This window comes from Penicillium concentricum (assembly GCF_028827145.1).
Source record: "Penicillium concentricum strain IBT 3081 chromosome Unknown utg000002l_segment0_segment0, whole genome shotgun sequence".
Taxonomy (NCBI): Eukaryota; Fungi; Ascomycota; class Eurotiomycetes; order Eurotiales; family Aspergillaceae; genus Penicillium; species Penicillium concentricum.
The window spans coordinates 4,749,834-4,766,865 of record NW_026622755.1 but is presented as its reverse complement, the minus strand read 5'-3'; the positions used below and the strand labels follow the sequence as shown (position 1 = coordinate 4,766,865).

At 48.4% G+C, this 17,032-nt stretch overlaps 3 protein-coding genes across 3 annotated transcripts; all 3 read right to left on the bottom strand.

Moving 5' to 3' along the window:
• Positions 1-3,881: 3,881 nt before the first annotated feature.
• Positions 3,882-8,434, bottom strand: N7517_005446 (ABC transporter; the record flags this gene model as incomplete). The annotated part of the gene is made up of 4 exons (XM_056723176.1): positions 3,882-5,198; positions 5,264-6,478; positions 6,545-7,227; positions 7,285-8,434. The coding sequence occupies 4 exons, from the start codon at positions 8,432-8,434 to the stop codon at positions 3,882-3,884; spliced, it is 4,365 nt and encodes a 1,454-aa protein (XP_056579426.1).
• A 2,321-nt stretch (positions 8,435-10,755) lies between these two features.
• nut1 (putative RNA polymerase II mediator complex subunit Nut1) lies at positions 10,756-14,221 on the bottom strand (the record flags this gene model as incomplete). Its single annotated transcript, XM_056723175.1, has 6 exons — positions 10,756-11,867; positions 11,925-12,456; positions 12,518-13,024; positions 13,134-13,196; positions 13,248-13,498; positions 13,573-14,221. The coding sequence occupies 6 exons, from the start codon at positions 14,219-14,221 to the stop codon at positions 10,756-10,758; spliced, it is 3,114 nt and encodes a 1,037-aa protein (XP_056579425.1).
• Positions 14,222-14,932: 711 nt separating this feature from the next.
• On the bottom strand, positions 14,933-16,534 carry N7517_005444 (glutamate dehydrogenase; the record flags this gene model as incomplete). Its single annotated transcript, XM_056723174.1, has 3 exons — positions 16,478-16,534; positions 16,201-16,331; positions 14,933-16,138 (listed from the first exon to the last, which is right to left on the bottom strand). Exons 1-3 carry the CDS (start codon positions 16,524-16,526, stop codon positions 14,933-14,935), a joined length of 1,386 nt encoding a protein of 461 aa, XP_056579424.1. The 5' UTR covers positions 16,527-16,534.
• Positions 16,535-17,032: the final 498 nt, after the last annotated feature.

The window sequence follows — 17,032 nt, the reverse complement described above, 5'->3', positions numbered from 1 at the left end:
CACCAATTCAATACGAAAGCCCACTTGGCCTAGCGCATGAAAGAGAGCGGCCCAGGAACGCTCGTGGATGGGGCAATATGGGAGCAATGAACAAAGAAAGATAGGAGCTACGCGCACATCTCCACTCATCATACTCCACAGTTCATTTCGCCTGAAGGGAGAGAAGAAAGAATCCACATGAACCGAAATCCTCGGCGAATCCTCTAAACCCTAAGCTATCCGGGACGGTCTCCGCGAGATGTGTAGAAAGCCACCAGAAGGCGATGTCGGACGCGTATGACAAGCAGATTGGCCGACACGTTTACGCGCAACGGTCCAGACGGTACTCCGTACTTTCTCCCGCGATTAGGGGGGCCAGTCTGCGCATCTATCCGCCCTATTCCATATCCCCGACGCCACCAACAGATTGTACATGATAGCTTATATTACCTGTCAAGCTGTTGGGGAATCGAATGAGCGGCACAGTGAGCGCACTGGCTGTATATTCCGTGTTTGGGGATGGAAGCCGTGTCTTAGATGGGAACTGACCGGGGTTGTGCCGCCACACGCGATGCATTTCTTTGTCACTTCTTTGTCCAGGATCTGAGATGGTAGATTGGGACGGGTGATTTTCGGGTCCAGAGAGCCCAGATTCGATCAGGCAGATGGAGCTTGACCCGAAATTTGACCGCAGCATTTTCCACTTTGCTTTTTTGGCGTACCCAAGGAACTTTAGTGTGTTGGCGGAAGTGCTTCCGGTTCCAAGGACAAAGACTCGGGTTGCCTAGGTGGAGGCTCCTTCGTTCAGGGGCTTGGTGATTTACAATGCGTCTTTTTCGTGGAGCTTGATGCACCATGTGGTCATAAATCCACTTTATGAAGTATAATGGAGACGCATTGATGGTATTAATTAACTGGAAACTCTGTCTTATATTGGTATGAGAAAATCAAAATGATAACATGTACGGAGTATGTTACAGCTATCTCATTCCTTAAAATCAATAGTTCGATAAACCCCAAATGCCGATGGGCTGTGCCACAGTTCCAGAGTTTCCTTGTAGAGTTCGAGTCTAAAACTGGGCTATTGAAGGTCTCGGGGAATGCAAGTTAAAGAACCGTTTAGATCCCTTGATTTTCTTTGTTTGACGTTGCACGTGCTTGAATTGCAATGCGGGACTAGCAGCTATCCCCTGTCAACACCCCTGAAATGAACCCGACCGTTGCGCAGTGAGCAGGGGTTTGAGAGTGTGTGGGGAGGCTAGAAATCTAGCCGGGCCTATCGGAAAGACAGCCATATAGTAAAAACGACCCACGAGGGGACTAGAACACAGTGTCCCACAAGAAGGCTCTTGGAAAGAATGCGCCAGGCAATGTGTATCTACTCTGCACTCTCCGTATATATAGCTCGCTATGGATCTGTCTTCATAGGGACATAGACGGTAGACTAGTAGTCCATTGGGGATCAATAGTTAAGTGCTGACTATGGACTCCCCACACGCCATTTCCCCTGGGACGGGATAAAAGGGGGTATGGCAGGTGTTCGACTGTATCATATCAGTATAGTGCGGGACGGCACGTTAGAGGGGATCACCCTCGCGTCCGCGCTGGCGACGTGATAGAGGCGCCTGGTCGCGTTAGGGACAATCTATTACGGATCACAGAGTACTACTCCGTTGACCATATTCGGTCAAGAATATATTATTGATCCTACATTGGACCTTAGTATTGAGATTGTAGGAGACTAGAGGTGCCTCGGCAACAAAAAAAAAAAGAACATGTGGGAATAGGGGGCGCGTCACGTGGAGAGCATTCCTTCTACACAAGAATTTCCAATATGTTTTCTCTAATTATTGGTCTTCTGTTAATATATTAAGCATATTGAAATGGACCAACTCATTTTCGAAGCTCCACGAGATGAAACAACCTCCACATTGTTGGATCGCATCAACTCCACTGTCTTCCGAGATACCCAGCATTCTAGCCTTCTCTATACATAGCACAAGAGTTCCTCATATTGTTTACTGGAATTTATGAACAGTTATGGACCCCGTTACCGCGTCATTCTGTGGGGAATGAGGCCTTGAGGCTTAAGCCGAACCAATTGTGTATCTTCTGGTTTCAACGGCAATCCTTCTCATTATGCTCGTTTCTCTCAACTCACATGAAGAACCTTAACGTTGTTCTAGCAACGATCCGGTTTAACCAAAAATGGGAATTACGTCTCAACTCAGATTTTGGTCCAGTGGATCACTGCATCGGCGATCAAGCGGTCAATTCAAAGCCCGCCATCTACACGAGGATATGGGCTCCCGGGCGGAGCTTTGGCTTTTCCTTCTTATGATGACCGAGAAAAATGCCTATTTCACTCCACTATCACCGCTGATCTTTGCTTGGCTGCAATACCGGGTGGTTTGGGGTGGTTTTACGCAAAAGAACAAAGGCGGGAAACAAGGAGTGTTTCTGTTATGCGATCGGGGAGAGTATGCATGTTCTATATTCCCTGGAGACTCTTATGACAGCATACTCCGTATCTTCAGCAAGCTTGGGACCTCACCCCCAACCCTTCAATCCCTCTTCCCCACCTAGGAAGCCAAGTTTCCGCAAAAGGAGATTTTCTGAGCGATCAGCGATCCTTCTTGGGTACAGTAATCCCTGTGCTTTTATGTGCCTGATGTGATAACCTTGGAAGAAAACCCCCTGTGCCAACTAAACCTTCTCGGGAAAGAAACAACTATGTATTGCCGGGAGGCAAAAAAAAAAGCAAAAAAAGAAAAAACGAGAAAAAAAAAGCTCATCGCCCGAGATTCTGCAGATCCAATTTCTTCCCGCCGAATCTGACTCTGCCGTTGTCGTGAACCTTAGCAGACGGGTGTGAGTTTCCACTGTATTGCAGGGGTCGCGCACATCGGACAATCTGCGCTGTGGATATCGATGCCCCGATTTCGCGGTCCCCACGGGAAGATTGGGGTAAGCTACTCCGTAATCTTCACCGAGCGAATTCAATTATGGCAGGTTCCATATCGACATTAGCTTGCAGTTAGGCAATGATCGTGAGAGTCTAGAAAAGGAAATGGTCCTGTCATCCTTGGCCCGTGATGCTGGGTTGTCATTTCCACTCGACTTGATCCAGTTTGCATCCTTTTTAGGGAGCCCATCACCTATCCAAGATAATCTTAGGGGTATTTGCTTCCCCTTTCCATGTTGGAATTACTTGACTAATACCCGATTGGGAAGGTGAAATAGGTGTGGCAACTATGGCCCCCGGATAAATTTTCCAGTATAATAATCATGCACGTCCACATGTCAGCTTGTTGGTCCGAGTGTTGATGCAATTTCATCACATTGTGGACATTGGCAGGATTTAGAAAGTACATATTGGCGGCTAACTCGGAGACGTAGAATATGGGTTGATATTAGTATATTATAAATCGATGCGACTACCTAGGGAATACATCTACCTTGTATGCTGTGATCAGCTGCTTTTAGGCTCGTGAGCATCTCAATTTATGTAGAATCATGCTCGTGAGTGCTACATACGCTTAATCTCATTGGGGTCCTTGTATGAAATGTTCAAGAATGTACAATCTGTATTCTATGTTCTATGGTCTAAAATCTATATGCTAAGCTATTAACATGTATGCAGGAAGTGAAAATGTGCTCGATAATGAGATAGGAAAGGGAAATATGCACGATGTAAGGCTCCATAAATGAAGGGTCGAGAAGTGAATGTATGACAAGATTGGCAAAGAAATGGTTATGTGAAGGAGGTAATGTATGGACCGAAGGAAGGAATAAAATGAAGAGAAAGTGGTGAGGAAATGGTCGAAAAAGGGAAAAGCTCAATCAATGAGGATCCCGAGTCAAAGAAGAGCTTGAAGGCAAAGGATGAACAAATTATCAACCTACTCGGCCTTCTTCGAAGCCTTGGTTCTCAGCTTCATGAGCCCGAAGACCAAAGCGTATCCACTGATGGCGAAGATGACCGAGATACCGATATCTCTCCATCCAGTAGTGTAGTTCATGATGTTGAGGTTTCTCAGGAAATCGCTTCCGTCAGTGTATTGACAGACCTTGCAGGTATCGGTGGCATCGGGGTTGATCAAGTTGATACTGCGGCCAGCGCCGGCCATATAATCCGATAGGTATTCCACGCAGGTGGTGCCGTTGAGCGGCTCGAATAAAGCGAACTCTTCCTCATTGCAGGTGACCTTGGCACCCCAGATGCCGAAGGTCAGCATACCCGAGACAACGTAGTTGAAGGGATTGAGGTAGTACATCCAGTACCGCCAGAACACGTTGAGCTGCATGTATGGGACGAAGATACCGCAGAACAGGACAAGAGTACTGATGATCAGCGGGTTCACAAGAGCAGCAAAGGTCGGGTTGGGCGAATAGGCGGCGATGAATTGACCAATACCAGTGTAAATGAGCTCGTAGATCAACATCATGAAGAAAGTGGCGCCAGATCGGTCAGAGTCATGAGGAAGTCTCCAAACGGGCCAGTACCAGCAGACAAAGTAGAGGACCGCGCAGATACAGAGATATGGGAACTCGGAAACAATCAATCCGGTGACAAAGGCAATCCACGAGTACATCTTTGACTTCTTCTCACGAGTGTCGTAGATATCACGGCGCTGGATGAAGAGAGGTTGAAGCTGGTTGATGACACCTGGGGCAACGAAGACGAAGTTGAAGATTGTGAACATCTTCAGGTTCAAAGCCGACACACTTGGGCCAGGGCGCCAGAAGGAGAAACCATTGAGCATGGCTGAGATGATGTGAAGAGAGAACTTATTGTTGACATAGTTGGTGTTCCGGAAAAGCGCGACATTCATCCGCTGAGTGACGATCTTGGTCTGCTCCCAAAGAGGCATAGAGAAGTCGAATCCATCATCGACTGTTCCGGGAGGTTTAGCAGCAGCATCAGCAATCATTCCGTCCAATTCAGCGATCATGTGGGTTTGCTCAGGGGAGTCGAGCCAAATTTGATGCCAGTCCTTGTCCTTAACAGCCTCGATACCGCCGGTAACAACGTCAATCATAAACTCAGCTGCGTTGGCCTCAGCAGGGCACTGAGCCCCGTATTGGCCAAAGTATTGCTTAACGCAGGCTGCATTATTGCCAATGTCTCCAAAGTATACTGTCTTTCCGCCCTTTGCAAGGAGAAGGAGAGTGTCGAATTGAGCGAAGAGCTGCGCCGAAGGCTGATGAATCGTAACCTAGAACATGGTTTGTTAGCAATATGGTCTTGCAGTTGTTGAATTGAGGAACTTGGAAGACTTACCAAAACAGCTTGACCAACATCGGCCAATTTGCGAAGGAAACGGACGGTGTTATAGGCCGATTGCCCATCCAAACCCGAGGTGGGCTCGTCCAAGAAGATCAGAATGCTAGGCTTAGACACCAGTTCCACGCCAATTGTGACACGCTTTCTTTGCTCAACGCTGAGTCCATTCCCAACACTACCGATGAGAGTATCTGCCAGGTCATGGAGCTCGAGAAGATCAATAATAGTGTCAACATATTTGAGCTTCTCTGCCTTAGGGACGCTGCGAGACTGGCGAAGAAGAGCAGAGAATTCTAATGCTTCTCTCACGGTCGCGAATGGCTCGTGAACATCCAGTTGTTCGCAGTATCCCGCCATTCTTTGGAAAGACACCGGGAGCTCACGGCCATCAACCATAATAGAGCCGTTGATAGTACCGTCTGTCTTTCGCTGAGCAAGCACATCGAGTAGCGTCGTTTTTCCTGCACCAGAAGACCCCATAAGGGCGCCGAGCATGCCGGGCTTAACCCATCCATGAATGTTATCCAATAGCACTCGATCGCCCGTGGGAGTTTGGACAGTATATGTGAGGTTTCTCCAGGTAAAGATGGAGGTGTTTCGGGAGAGATTATCATCTTGAACCTCGACGGGCTCATCGGTGGTCTCGCGGGCAACAGACTTTTCATTGTTTTGTGCTTCTTCATCGGAGATAGCGGCATGGTGTTGCTTGAGTTTCTCGCGGGGAATGAGAAGAGCAGCACCAGATCCAGCGCCTGCTTTCCAGTAAGATGTGAAAATGATTGTCAGGACGGCGAAGAATCCCCACCAGGCCCAGACGACACCGAAGTTTCGCCACATTTCAGAGTGCTTATAGTGAAGTGATCCAAGATACTGATCGCCTGTCACGTAGTTTGCACCTGGCAAAGCACCACCAACACCTGCACAAGCTTGGTTCTCGGCTCCGACGTCCTCGTAGCCAGGGCCACTTGGGACCAGGTTATTACCAACACAAGGGATATGGCGGTCATGGAACTCGTTCGACATAGCAGCTTGGAAGGCATAGGCAAAGGGGTTCGTGTAGTACAGCTCAAGGAACCAGTTCTTCATTTGAGGCTTGGGAATCATGTAACCAGCGTACATGACAATGGCTTTGACTGCAGTTCCTGAGATCTTCGACGCGGCTTCGAAGGTACTGAAAGCGGATCCGATAAATCTAAAGAGAGCAGTAATGCACTGAAGATGTAAGAGTTAGTCCAACGTCGATAAACTGACAGACTTGAATAAGAAACGACTGCTTACCAGAGTTGTCGTGAATAAGATAATCCAGAAGGTAAAGAAAGCAGCCGCAGTATGTTTCAGGCCAGACATCCAATAGATCACAACCGAGAAGATAGTGCACTGGAACAACAGAACCGGGAGATCCGCCATGATCTGAGCCAAGGAAAACGCAGCCGGGTGGTACATACCAAAGCCCTTGTGCTTAATCAAAACCGGACGGCCCTTGAAAGATTCAGTGACCTCAGACATGGCAACGATGCAGTTGTACAACAGCGAGAAGAAAACAGCACCACCTTTGGTGAAGAGACCTGCGGAGGTGTCTGGAGAGTCATAAAAGCAAGAACCAGCGATCAATGCCATAACACATGACAAAACCTGTTTGATGATGAATGTTGACTTCTCACCCCACAGAATCTGATATTGTCGTCTGGTGCATGCGATGAGCTGAGCCCAAAAGCTGGTAGTCAGACTACTACCCTTAGGCAGGTGGTTGGACTTTTCCCACGCAACAGACTCTTTGAATGCTTCCGTGCGCTCACGACTGATTTCGGTGTCGGGATAGTCATAAGATGAGACCATACGGTGGTAAGTGCTGGACTTTTGGTATTCGGCCAAAATAGCGTCTGCGTTTCTGGGGAATGTGTTTTCGCATCCGGGTCTGATTTTGCGCTCTGTCGGGACTGTCAAACCAGTGAGGAAGTCGCCTATCGTTTTGGGTTAGATGGTATCAGGGTTGTTTGTGAAATATAGGAAAGACTTACCGACGTTTGCTCCGTCAGTATAGACAAAGCCTAGATCCTCCATAAAAGGCTTAGCTTCAGCTGCAGGGCCATAGTAGATCTGCTTTCCCTCGTCAAGGACAAGGACCTTGTCGAAGAGGTTATAAATTCCGTTTCCTGCTTGGTATAGCGTCACAATTGTGGAAAGGCCGAGAACATCAGTCATAGCACGAAGGGCCTTGGCCCACTCCAATGCGGTACTGGCATCCAAACCACGGGTACTATTATCCCAGGAGTAAACAGAACCCCTAGTCGCGAGACACTCGATAATAGAGACTCGCTTCCGCTCGCCACCGGATACACCACGGACGAACTCATTCCCAACCTTTGTATCAGCGGTATGGGCGATTCCCATGGACTCCAAGAGGAACTGTTTCGTCTCGGCTGTGCATTCATCGACACTCTTAACTCCATCTGGTAAATGGAAAGGAACCTTGAGTCTGGCGGCAAATTCCATAGTCTGGCCCACTGTCAAGCGGGGGTAAAACAGCTCTTCTTCTGTGTTCATCACAATCTGGCCATTATAGTCCTCGGCTTCCTTGGGGGTCATGTTTCCAAAACGCACATCGCCATTCACGGTGTGATAGCCATCGCGGCGATTTGATAGCATCTTGAGCAGCGTGGTGCATCCTGAACCAGGGCGGCCCAGCACTAGTAGCATTTCTCCAGGCTTGACGCATCCATGGCTGTCTGATAAGATCGATTTGAGTGGTGGCTTTCGGCGGAAATCTTTAATCAATTGAGGAATGTTGAATTGCGAGATCATGTTTTCGTTGACGGCGGCTTCGGCAGCAAGAACATCGACAGTGAGGCCTTGCCATGTAACACCTAGCTCGCGCTTTTTGAATCCAGCAGCTTCGTCACGCTCCGCGTTCCGGATCACTTGCGGTGTCATACTCCACTCCGCGGTCTTCTTGGGGAGTTGGGAAGTATCATTGTCGACATTCAGAGTCTCGGCACTCTTTGCTTCGTGGATGTTGGCTTGAGGTACATTCAGGGTCTCCACGCTAGTAAAGTCGTGAGTGTTGAGCTTGTGGATAGGCGAGTTTCCCATGTTTTGATTATTATTTTCATCTTCCTTGTTGTATTCGCTGTGCAGCGAGGCATCATCGGGGTGGGGATGCTGCTCCATGGTAGGAGACTTTGAAAGAGTGGAGATTGGTCAGAGAAGGAAAAATTATTCTAGAACAACAAGTCATTTAAATTGGGAGGACTAGCATATTTATCCTAAAGGATCCTGCAAAGGGGCGAGCCACTATGCGTGCCGACTCCAGATCCGAAGGAAGAGGAGATCGGATATCTGGCATTGGATAGTGGTCCATCATTGGCTGAAAGAAACTCATACTATTATTTTGTTCATTATTGCTGCTAATGCACTGGCTACGCGTATTGTTTCACTCCTATGAATAGATCCATAGGGACCTGGCAAACCCGGCACAGAGGCCGAGTTCCATTGTGGAACTGGAACCCACTTTTGCGCAAATCTTGGGTCAAATGAATTCTTCACAGGCTATGCAATGATTACTAAAGAGTTAACCATTGGAAGCCGGAGAGATTTCCGATTGATCCGACGTCTGTTGTGTTTAGATACATGAGGCTTTTAGGGCTTTACTGTACAAAGTAATATGTTTTGCCTCGGGTGAATAATGTACTATGTAGCAATCAGTCATTCCCACTTCTAATCCCAGGTGGATCACCATCAGCTGCAAATTTCGGGTGATAGTATCAGTATGGGGGTGCAAACTTCAATGCAATATTCGTCATAGGTGGCAAAACAATCATATTAGGTGTTTATGTGTTGAATGAAGATTTAAAGTTGTAGATTAAGACACTTGTCAGTACCGGAGTTCCTTTAGAATTGAGCTGTCAACGGTTTTGCCCTATATGGATCAGCAAATCATCAATGCCGAGGCACAGAAGTGAATATTCTACAGGCTGATAATCCCGATAACGGGTTTCCCTGACGATCCCGATCTACCCGGGTGTTATCAATGCCGAGTGTCTAGCCGACTTTCTACCCGATTCTAGCCCGGCCTTATGTCTTCCCAATAAGGAAATATGCGCCTTCCGTCCTAATCAGGAAATTTGCGACTACTTACCCAGATCCATTGCCTGCTGCATAAAAATGTGCTCTTTGGCATTTTAATGATCAGCCCCATTTATGTACATATTCTGCTTCCAACCCAAAGACCTATATAATCCCGAGAGCATCACATGTCATTTTGGGTACAACTGTGAGGGTCCTGTTTAGTGAGTAGCGGGGTCGCGCGGCGGGGTTACCTAGCCTCGGTGCCGGGAACCGTTCAAGGCAACAGTATACATATGAGCCATGTAGTCACTTTGGACACATATTTCCAACATAAATATTCTCAACTTAGCCAATGGTTGTAGCCTGTCTGTTCAGTGTCAGATGGAATTGACTTTTATTCAAGGGACGCAGTCCCTTGATTGGACAGCGCCCCCACAGAATATTTGAAAGGGATGTATCCCTGGTTATACGTAGACATAGAAAGGTCGTCTGCACGTTATGTGCTTTTTCCGCCTTTTTCCGCGGTCTACCTATGAACCCGAGAAGGGAGAAGATACCTTAAAAACATCTAAGAATAATCTGAGACTGCCAAAAAAGACTATACGACATAATGCCGCATAACCGGCCCACTATTGTGTCTAATGCATACAATATATAAACATGAGATGTGCATTGTACGCCGTTTCTCATACAATTGCCGGCAATAATCCTATAATTTGCAACACCCAGCTTGAAGATGCTCAGTAAAGGATGTATAAACCTAAATAAATGCCATCTCCAGATGCGTCGCGTACCTAGAATTCCTCACGCTGAAGCAAAACCCTCGCACGAGACCTTTTTATTTACACCACAGGGCCGAGGCCCTTATGCTAAGGAGCTTCAAAAACATGAGAGCTACATAGCTCATTCCAATGGCGTGAAGGGTCCTGTCAGGTACGTTGTTTATATAGAGCACCCTTTCTCTCTTCTTCTTCTACTTCTTCTTCTAACCCACTAGTACCAAGCAACCCGCTAGCCGTTATATATAGCCAAACATAATACATAGTAAGTGACCTCTTCAGAGGCACACATAGATTGTCGGTATATCATGTAGACTTAATCCCCATTGAGGATCTACCACAGATTATATATATTTTCGCGCGAGTCCAGGAAGATGATATTTTCTTGCATATAGAAATGAATATGCTATGGGTTGACGCTTTCTTATTTCATTTCCTTGTGGGTTGTGCAAATCTGCCATGATTCCTTTTACACTAGTTCCATACGATATTCATGTAAGAATAGGAGGTTTAATTGTGATCGAAATGAACGATCAATCGCCAGAAATAGATCGAATAAAATTCCACGCCAAGATTGGACGCTTTAGAGTTTATAAATGCCATAACTAGATGCCAAAGATAAACCCAACTAAGTCATCACATCAACTAGAACATACCCTCCATATCCAGATCAAGGAACTCGGGATTCCCAACCGCCATATCTGCCGCATTAAGCACATCATCAATAGCATCCATATCAGCCCCAGCATCAAGTCCCATATCCTGACCTACACCAATAGCACCATCCATCCCCGCCGCAGCCGCATCCGCCGCCGCTTTATCAAGCATCTGATTGATATTATCCGGATCATCCTCATTGACGGTATTACGCGAAACATCAGCAGAAGAAGGCTCAAGATCCATCCGATCCTCCTGCCCCTCAACGCCAAGATGCATATTCTGAATAATATTCGAGACATCAATATTCGAGACCTGCGATGGCGGCGCCATGAGCATATTGACCCGACGTGCAAGCCGTACCACAACCTCCGCGCGTAGCGGGTCGCTCTCAGAGATCTTAGGCACGTTCTCATGCTGCAGCGACAAGGCGTCGCGTAGCGTCAGGATTGTGCACCGCGGCAAAGATTCCTTGCTCGTGTCAACTGGGTGGTAGTTGTTTTGATCGACGGCGAAGGACTCGGTCATCGGAGCGCACACCATCGTCGTCGCAATGTCCAGTGCGATATGGCCGTTGCCTGCTTCGGATTGCTGCTTGACTTCGTCGATTATCGCGCCTAGAACCCGTGTTGCGCCCAGCATGCGGATCCCTGCTAGCACCTGCCGGTGTGTGTATGCGTGTGGAGCCATGCTGATTCCTGGGTTGGCGCTCCAGAGGACGAGGGCTTGGAGAGTTGTGCGGATACTGCCTATTAGGCCGCCTGCAGTGTGGGATGTCCAGGTGTCGAGTTCGGAGCGGTGGCAGCTGCCGACGCGGCGGAAGGAGAGGTATGGCTCCAGGGCGTCAAGGATTGGTTTAATGTCTGTCCTTGACTGGTTTCTTGTTCGGACATTTTTTAGTTGCTCTTCTAGTGGGCAGCCGGTTATGTTCAGGACTGTTTGGTGGATGGCTTGGGCTTCGCCGGAGATTGAGCTGGGTTTGACTAGGGAGTGGAGGGTTTTGATGGGGATTGTGGGGTCGTTCTCTGATTCCCAAATGTGGTTGCCCAGCCATGTCAATGCGACGACTAGGGACGGTAGGAGGAAGGGCTCGAGCAGATCTGTATTGTAATTAGTTGGGTATTCAGTGGGAAGCGACCGCGTGACGATGTTCTTACATTCAAATCCCCCTTTCAAGGTGTCGAAATCCAGTTTTCCGGACTCGCATGCACCGAGACTCTGATCAAATAGAGTTGTCACAAGCATGTAAAATTCGTGGGGGCTGCAAGAGGACATGGTCTCTTCACTGATACCCTCAGCAATGAACAGAGCTCCTATCCAAGCGCCGAGATCTTTGTTTTGCTTCTCGCTCAAGTCGGTCAGCTTCTGGCTGCAAGCACCCCGGTCCAAAAGTTTCAACAAGAACGAGTCGTTGTTCGAGATACCCATATCAGAAGGACTCAAGTCATAACGGTATTTGAATGCGAGAACCAGCAACAATATACTGCCAAATTCATCATATACAGGCTGATTTTCGCCCTGATCCTCGTCCCACTTCCAGGAATCGAGGACAGCACAAAGAGGTTGTAACACTTGTTTTGTAGTTCTGAACAGCAACATGACGTCCAATGTTTGTGGGCGACGTGAGAGCGAGTTGCAGATGTTCTTGAGCGTCATTGTCTCTTTCTGATGACACAAATTATGCATGACCTTGAAGAAGTTAGCATCTCAATATTCCCAGAAAACACATATCAGATTGTCTGGAACATACATCAACCACGGCGCCAACTATCGCGCCTGCATTACCCTCCATCGACTCGATCTCACCAATAAGTTGTTCAGCACGTTCATGATTGTTGTTGATTTGTGAAACGAGATCATCCTTGACATAAGGGCCACCACCAGGTAGTGTCTGCATGGGGTTTTCTCCAAGAAGCTGTTCAATGCTGGATTCTTGAATGAGCTTGTGCGACGCACAAGCAAAGAGGAACTCCTGACGAGCATCTGATAGAACACTACTGCCTTGCATGGAGAACATCTGAGAGAAGGAAGGGAATGCGTTCGGATCCAGACGGCTTAAAGCGTGGCTGATGCACATTTCCATGGAGATTGGCACCATGGATGCCGCTGAGATGGCTGCGAAGAAGGCGGGAAGCTTGTTAACGAGGAAAGATCGGAACAAGAGCATAGTGCGGCTGGATTCATTGCGATACACGCCGTTAGAAAGAACATCGAAGGCGGCTGTGATGATTTCCTCGATGAGCACGTCATTGTGGCCCTGGTAAGGGGTTAGTTAAATGATCTGAGCCACGCTGACATGTGAGAAAGAAATGATCTAAATAACTCTGACTAGTGAGGAAGAAATGAATCGTGTTGATTGGACTTACCTGATAGCGATTGGTGAGATAGTTGATCAGAATGGTATCATCAACCAAAGGACGTCCCACGACCTGTTGCTAGTCAGCAATAAACCCAATATCGCAGCGGAAAGAGAAGCTTACCATCGAATTGATGTAAACATAGAGTCCAGCTCTAGTGTTAACAACTGGGCCATCCATGACAGAAGACTCAAACTGGAGGGCATTGACATTCACGCCGTCGATAGCAGGCCCATCCAAAGCCTTAGAAGGCTGACCGGGGTAAAGGTTGAATACTTTCTGCAACTCTTCAAGGCGATGTCGAAGTGGCAGAGAGACATCAATACACAAAGGCAGATAGCTGGACAAAGCCTGTCCCAATTTCGTTTTCAATGCTATCGGAAATCCGTTAATAGACGTTCAACGGATATAATATCATCACCAAGCGCGGAGACAGCTGTAAATTTACCTTGATTGTAATCACTGGACAGCACTTCGAGTCCTTTGCTAGTCCCAGAAACAGCTGCAAGCAGAATCCCAAGCGACTCGAATAACGACACCGCGTCAGGCGACCCCATCAAGCCGCCCGTTTGCTGCGAGACATCCAGATTGTGATTGTGCCACGCCACGACAGCCAGAATCCAGTCTACGGTGGCAGAGTAGATATCTGCAGCCTCGACCACAGTCTTGGGGATTGACCCGGTCGAAATGAACACCATGACATCCTGGATGACTTTTATGTCTGTCATGAGAGTGGAAGGTTTCTGCTTCTTGGCCTTGGACGGTGAGCTCTGTGCCTCGCCATCGCCCTCACCAGACCCTGCAGCCTCCAGAACAGAAGAGTGCTTTAAAAGACTCGCCAGCGCAGAGGAAGACTTGACCCTCCCAACCTTGCACAGTCCATCGACGTACAGCGGCAAAAGAGGGTCCCAGGTGACACTGGAGGAAGCGCGAGCTTCAAGGAGCAGATCGAGGAGCTCATTTTCCTTCACCGGTGAGCGGGCAAACATCAGCCCCGACAAGTCCGTGAACTCGTCTATATCTATACGATTGGCCAAACACTGGTGGAGGAAGGTCCTCCATTGTTCGGGGATTGCCCTGTCCGGCAGCATTGTCATCTCCACAACATAACACTGCACCCTGGAAGCTCTAAAAATGAGATTGCAAGTTACAGACTCGCACTAAGCATTTTTCATTAGAGGAATAGATCGCTGGTCTTGAGGCTGTGAGGGATCGCTCTTTCTCAGGTTGGCGCCCCGAGCCTCGTGAAAGCAATTACGTAACCATCACGTGAGAGATGAATGTCTACTCAGCACGTGACCTGTATATTTTTGAGTGCCTCAGGCCACACTTCAAATATGTAGCCTGTGGATCTCGGGACGTTCTACGACAGCATTAAAGTCATGACAGACACAACACCCAAGTGGGCCTAGATACGTAATCTGGGATTGTGGATTTTTAAAAAATTCAAGATTTGGAAGATTTCAGGTAATCATTGAGACTCACTTGGACAGTCTCGAGAAACCAGCTACTTTGATAGAAATTTCAAGTTTACAGGAAAACACAAATTATTTTTAATCATTCATTGAATCTCATTATCATCATGACAATCCCAAGTGCAGAACCAAAACAAACAGCGGTGCTCAAGTGGGGATATCAATCAAATGCAACAGTTGGAAAAACCAGCGCCTCTATCCGTAACCCGCTTGACAAAAGGGTAAAAAGCTATTTAAAAAAGAAAAGAAAATGCATCAAAGCTGCCTCTCCTCAAGAGAGGACAGAAATCATCATAGAACACCACCCATAATATATATAGGGAGGCGACTGATCTACCACCAGTCACCGTGCTCCTTCATGGCCTCGGCGACCTTGGTGAAGCCAGCAATGTTGGAGCCAGAGACGAGGGAAGGAAGGACACCCTCATCAGGAGTGACATACTCCTGAGCAGTGGCAAGACCGTTGTTGAAGCAGTCCTCCATAATCTTCTTAAGGCGGGAGTCAACCTCCTCACGGGTCCAGTTGACACGGGCAGAGTTCTGAGCCATCTCAAGACCGGAGACGGCAACACCACCAGCGTTAGCGGCCTTACCGGGAGCGTACCAGATAGCAGCGGCACCGGGGTTGGCAACACGGTGGGCCTCGAAGACATCGATAGCCTCCTGGGTGGAACCCATGTTGGAGCCCTCAGCGATGAACTTGCAGCCAGCCTCGATGAGAGCCTTGGCCTCGTCGCCGGAGACCTCGTTCTGGGTGGCAGAGGGGAGAGCGACATCGACGCGGCCGGTGATGTTGGTCCAGGGGCGGGCACCGGGGATGTACTTGAACTTGGAGCTGAAGGCGTCGGTGGTGGCGATCTCAGCGATCTGCTTGCGCTCGACCTTGATCTCGGCAATGGTGTTGATCTCCTCGACGGTGAAGGAGCCCTCCTCGCCGTTGATGACGAGAGCACCCTGGGAGTCGGAGAGGGAGACGACGGAGCCACCGAGCTCGATGACCTTGAGAGCGGCGTACTGGGCGACGTTTCCGGAGCCGGAGATGGCGACGCGCTTGCCGGCGAAGGTGTCCTTGCCGCCGGAGGCGTACTTGATCATGTGCTCGACGTAGTAGACGACACCGTAGCCGGTGGCCTCGGGGCGGATGAGGGAGCCGCCCCAGCTACCACCCTTACCGGTGAGAACACCCTCCCACTGGTTGCGGATCTTCTTGTATTGGCCGAACATGAAGCCGACCTCGCGGCCGGTAACACCGATATCACCGGCGGGAACATCGGTATCGGCACCGATGTGCTTGCACAACTCGGTCATGAAGGAGACACAGAAGCGGCGGATCTCGTTATCGGTCTTTCCCTTGGGGTCGAAGTCGGATCCACCCTTGCCACCGCCCATGTTCAGGCCGGTCAGGGCATTCTTGAAGATCTGCTCGAAACCAAGGAACTTGAGGATGGACAGGTTCACCGAGGGGTGGAACCGGAGGCCACCCTTGTAGGGGCCAAGAGCGGAGTTGAACTGGACACGGTATCCACGGTTGATTTGGACCTAGGCGGGTCAGGGTCAGCATTGTGGCAATTTAGGAAATTTCGAGGAAAAAAAGTTCTTACCTGGCCTTTATCATCTTCCCAGACAACACGGAACTGGATGATACGCTCGGGGACGGAGACGACCTGAAGGGCCTTGCGGTACTCAGGCTTCTTCTCGAAAAGAGTGGAGTTCTCGAGGGTGGAGGCGAGCTCTGTTTCGGGATTAGCTTAGTCCCGAAATTATGCCCCGGTGCCAAGCCGAGAAGATGCCGATGGGTAACGGATCAGGTCGGGACAAATTGACAAATTGTGATATGGGATTGAAAGGGAAAGGAGAGAGAGAGAGAGAGAGACATACCCTTGTAGGCCTGCTCGAACTCAGGCTCGAATGGAAGGTTCTGCATCATTTCGGCTGTGATATTATGCTTTTTTAGGTCGGAAGGTAGATCAATGCTTTAGCAGTGATCTAATAAATTAAATATAAGTGCCCAAAAGCAAGAGTATAAGACAATTGAGATTTTAAGAGAGGATGAAGAGAGAGAATGGAAGGGGAGGAGTGTACAATTATATAGAGATGTGGAGAGAGAGACTCAAAGCCGGAGTCGGACGAGAGATTCCGGGTGATGGGGGGAAAAAGGGACGGGAGTTGTTAATGTCCCTACCGTCTACAATAAATCCAAAAGACCAGGTTGCACGAATGAGAAGTGAAAGATCCCCAAAAGAAAGATGAAACCCAATGATTTCCAATGATTTTCCGTGGGAAGAACGTCCGAAGTTCGGGGCCCGAACAATGTTATCTTATGGTTTAAGGTCACAAGAATTGACCCTTATCTTTCTGACCATAAACTGCATTACTATACTTTAACTTCCCATCAATCATAGCTTTTCCTTTTTTTTTTACTTCCTAAATCTT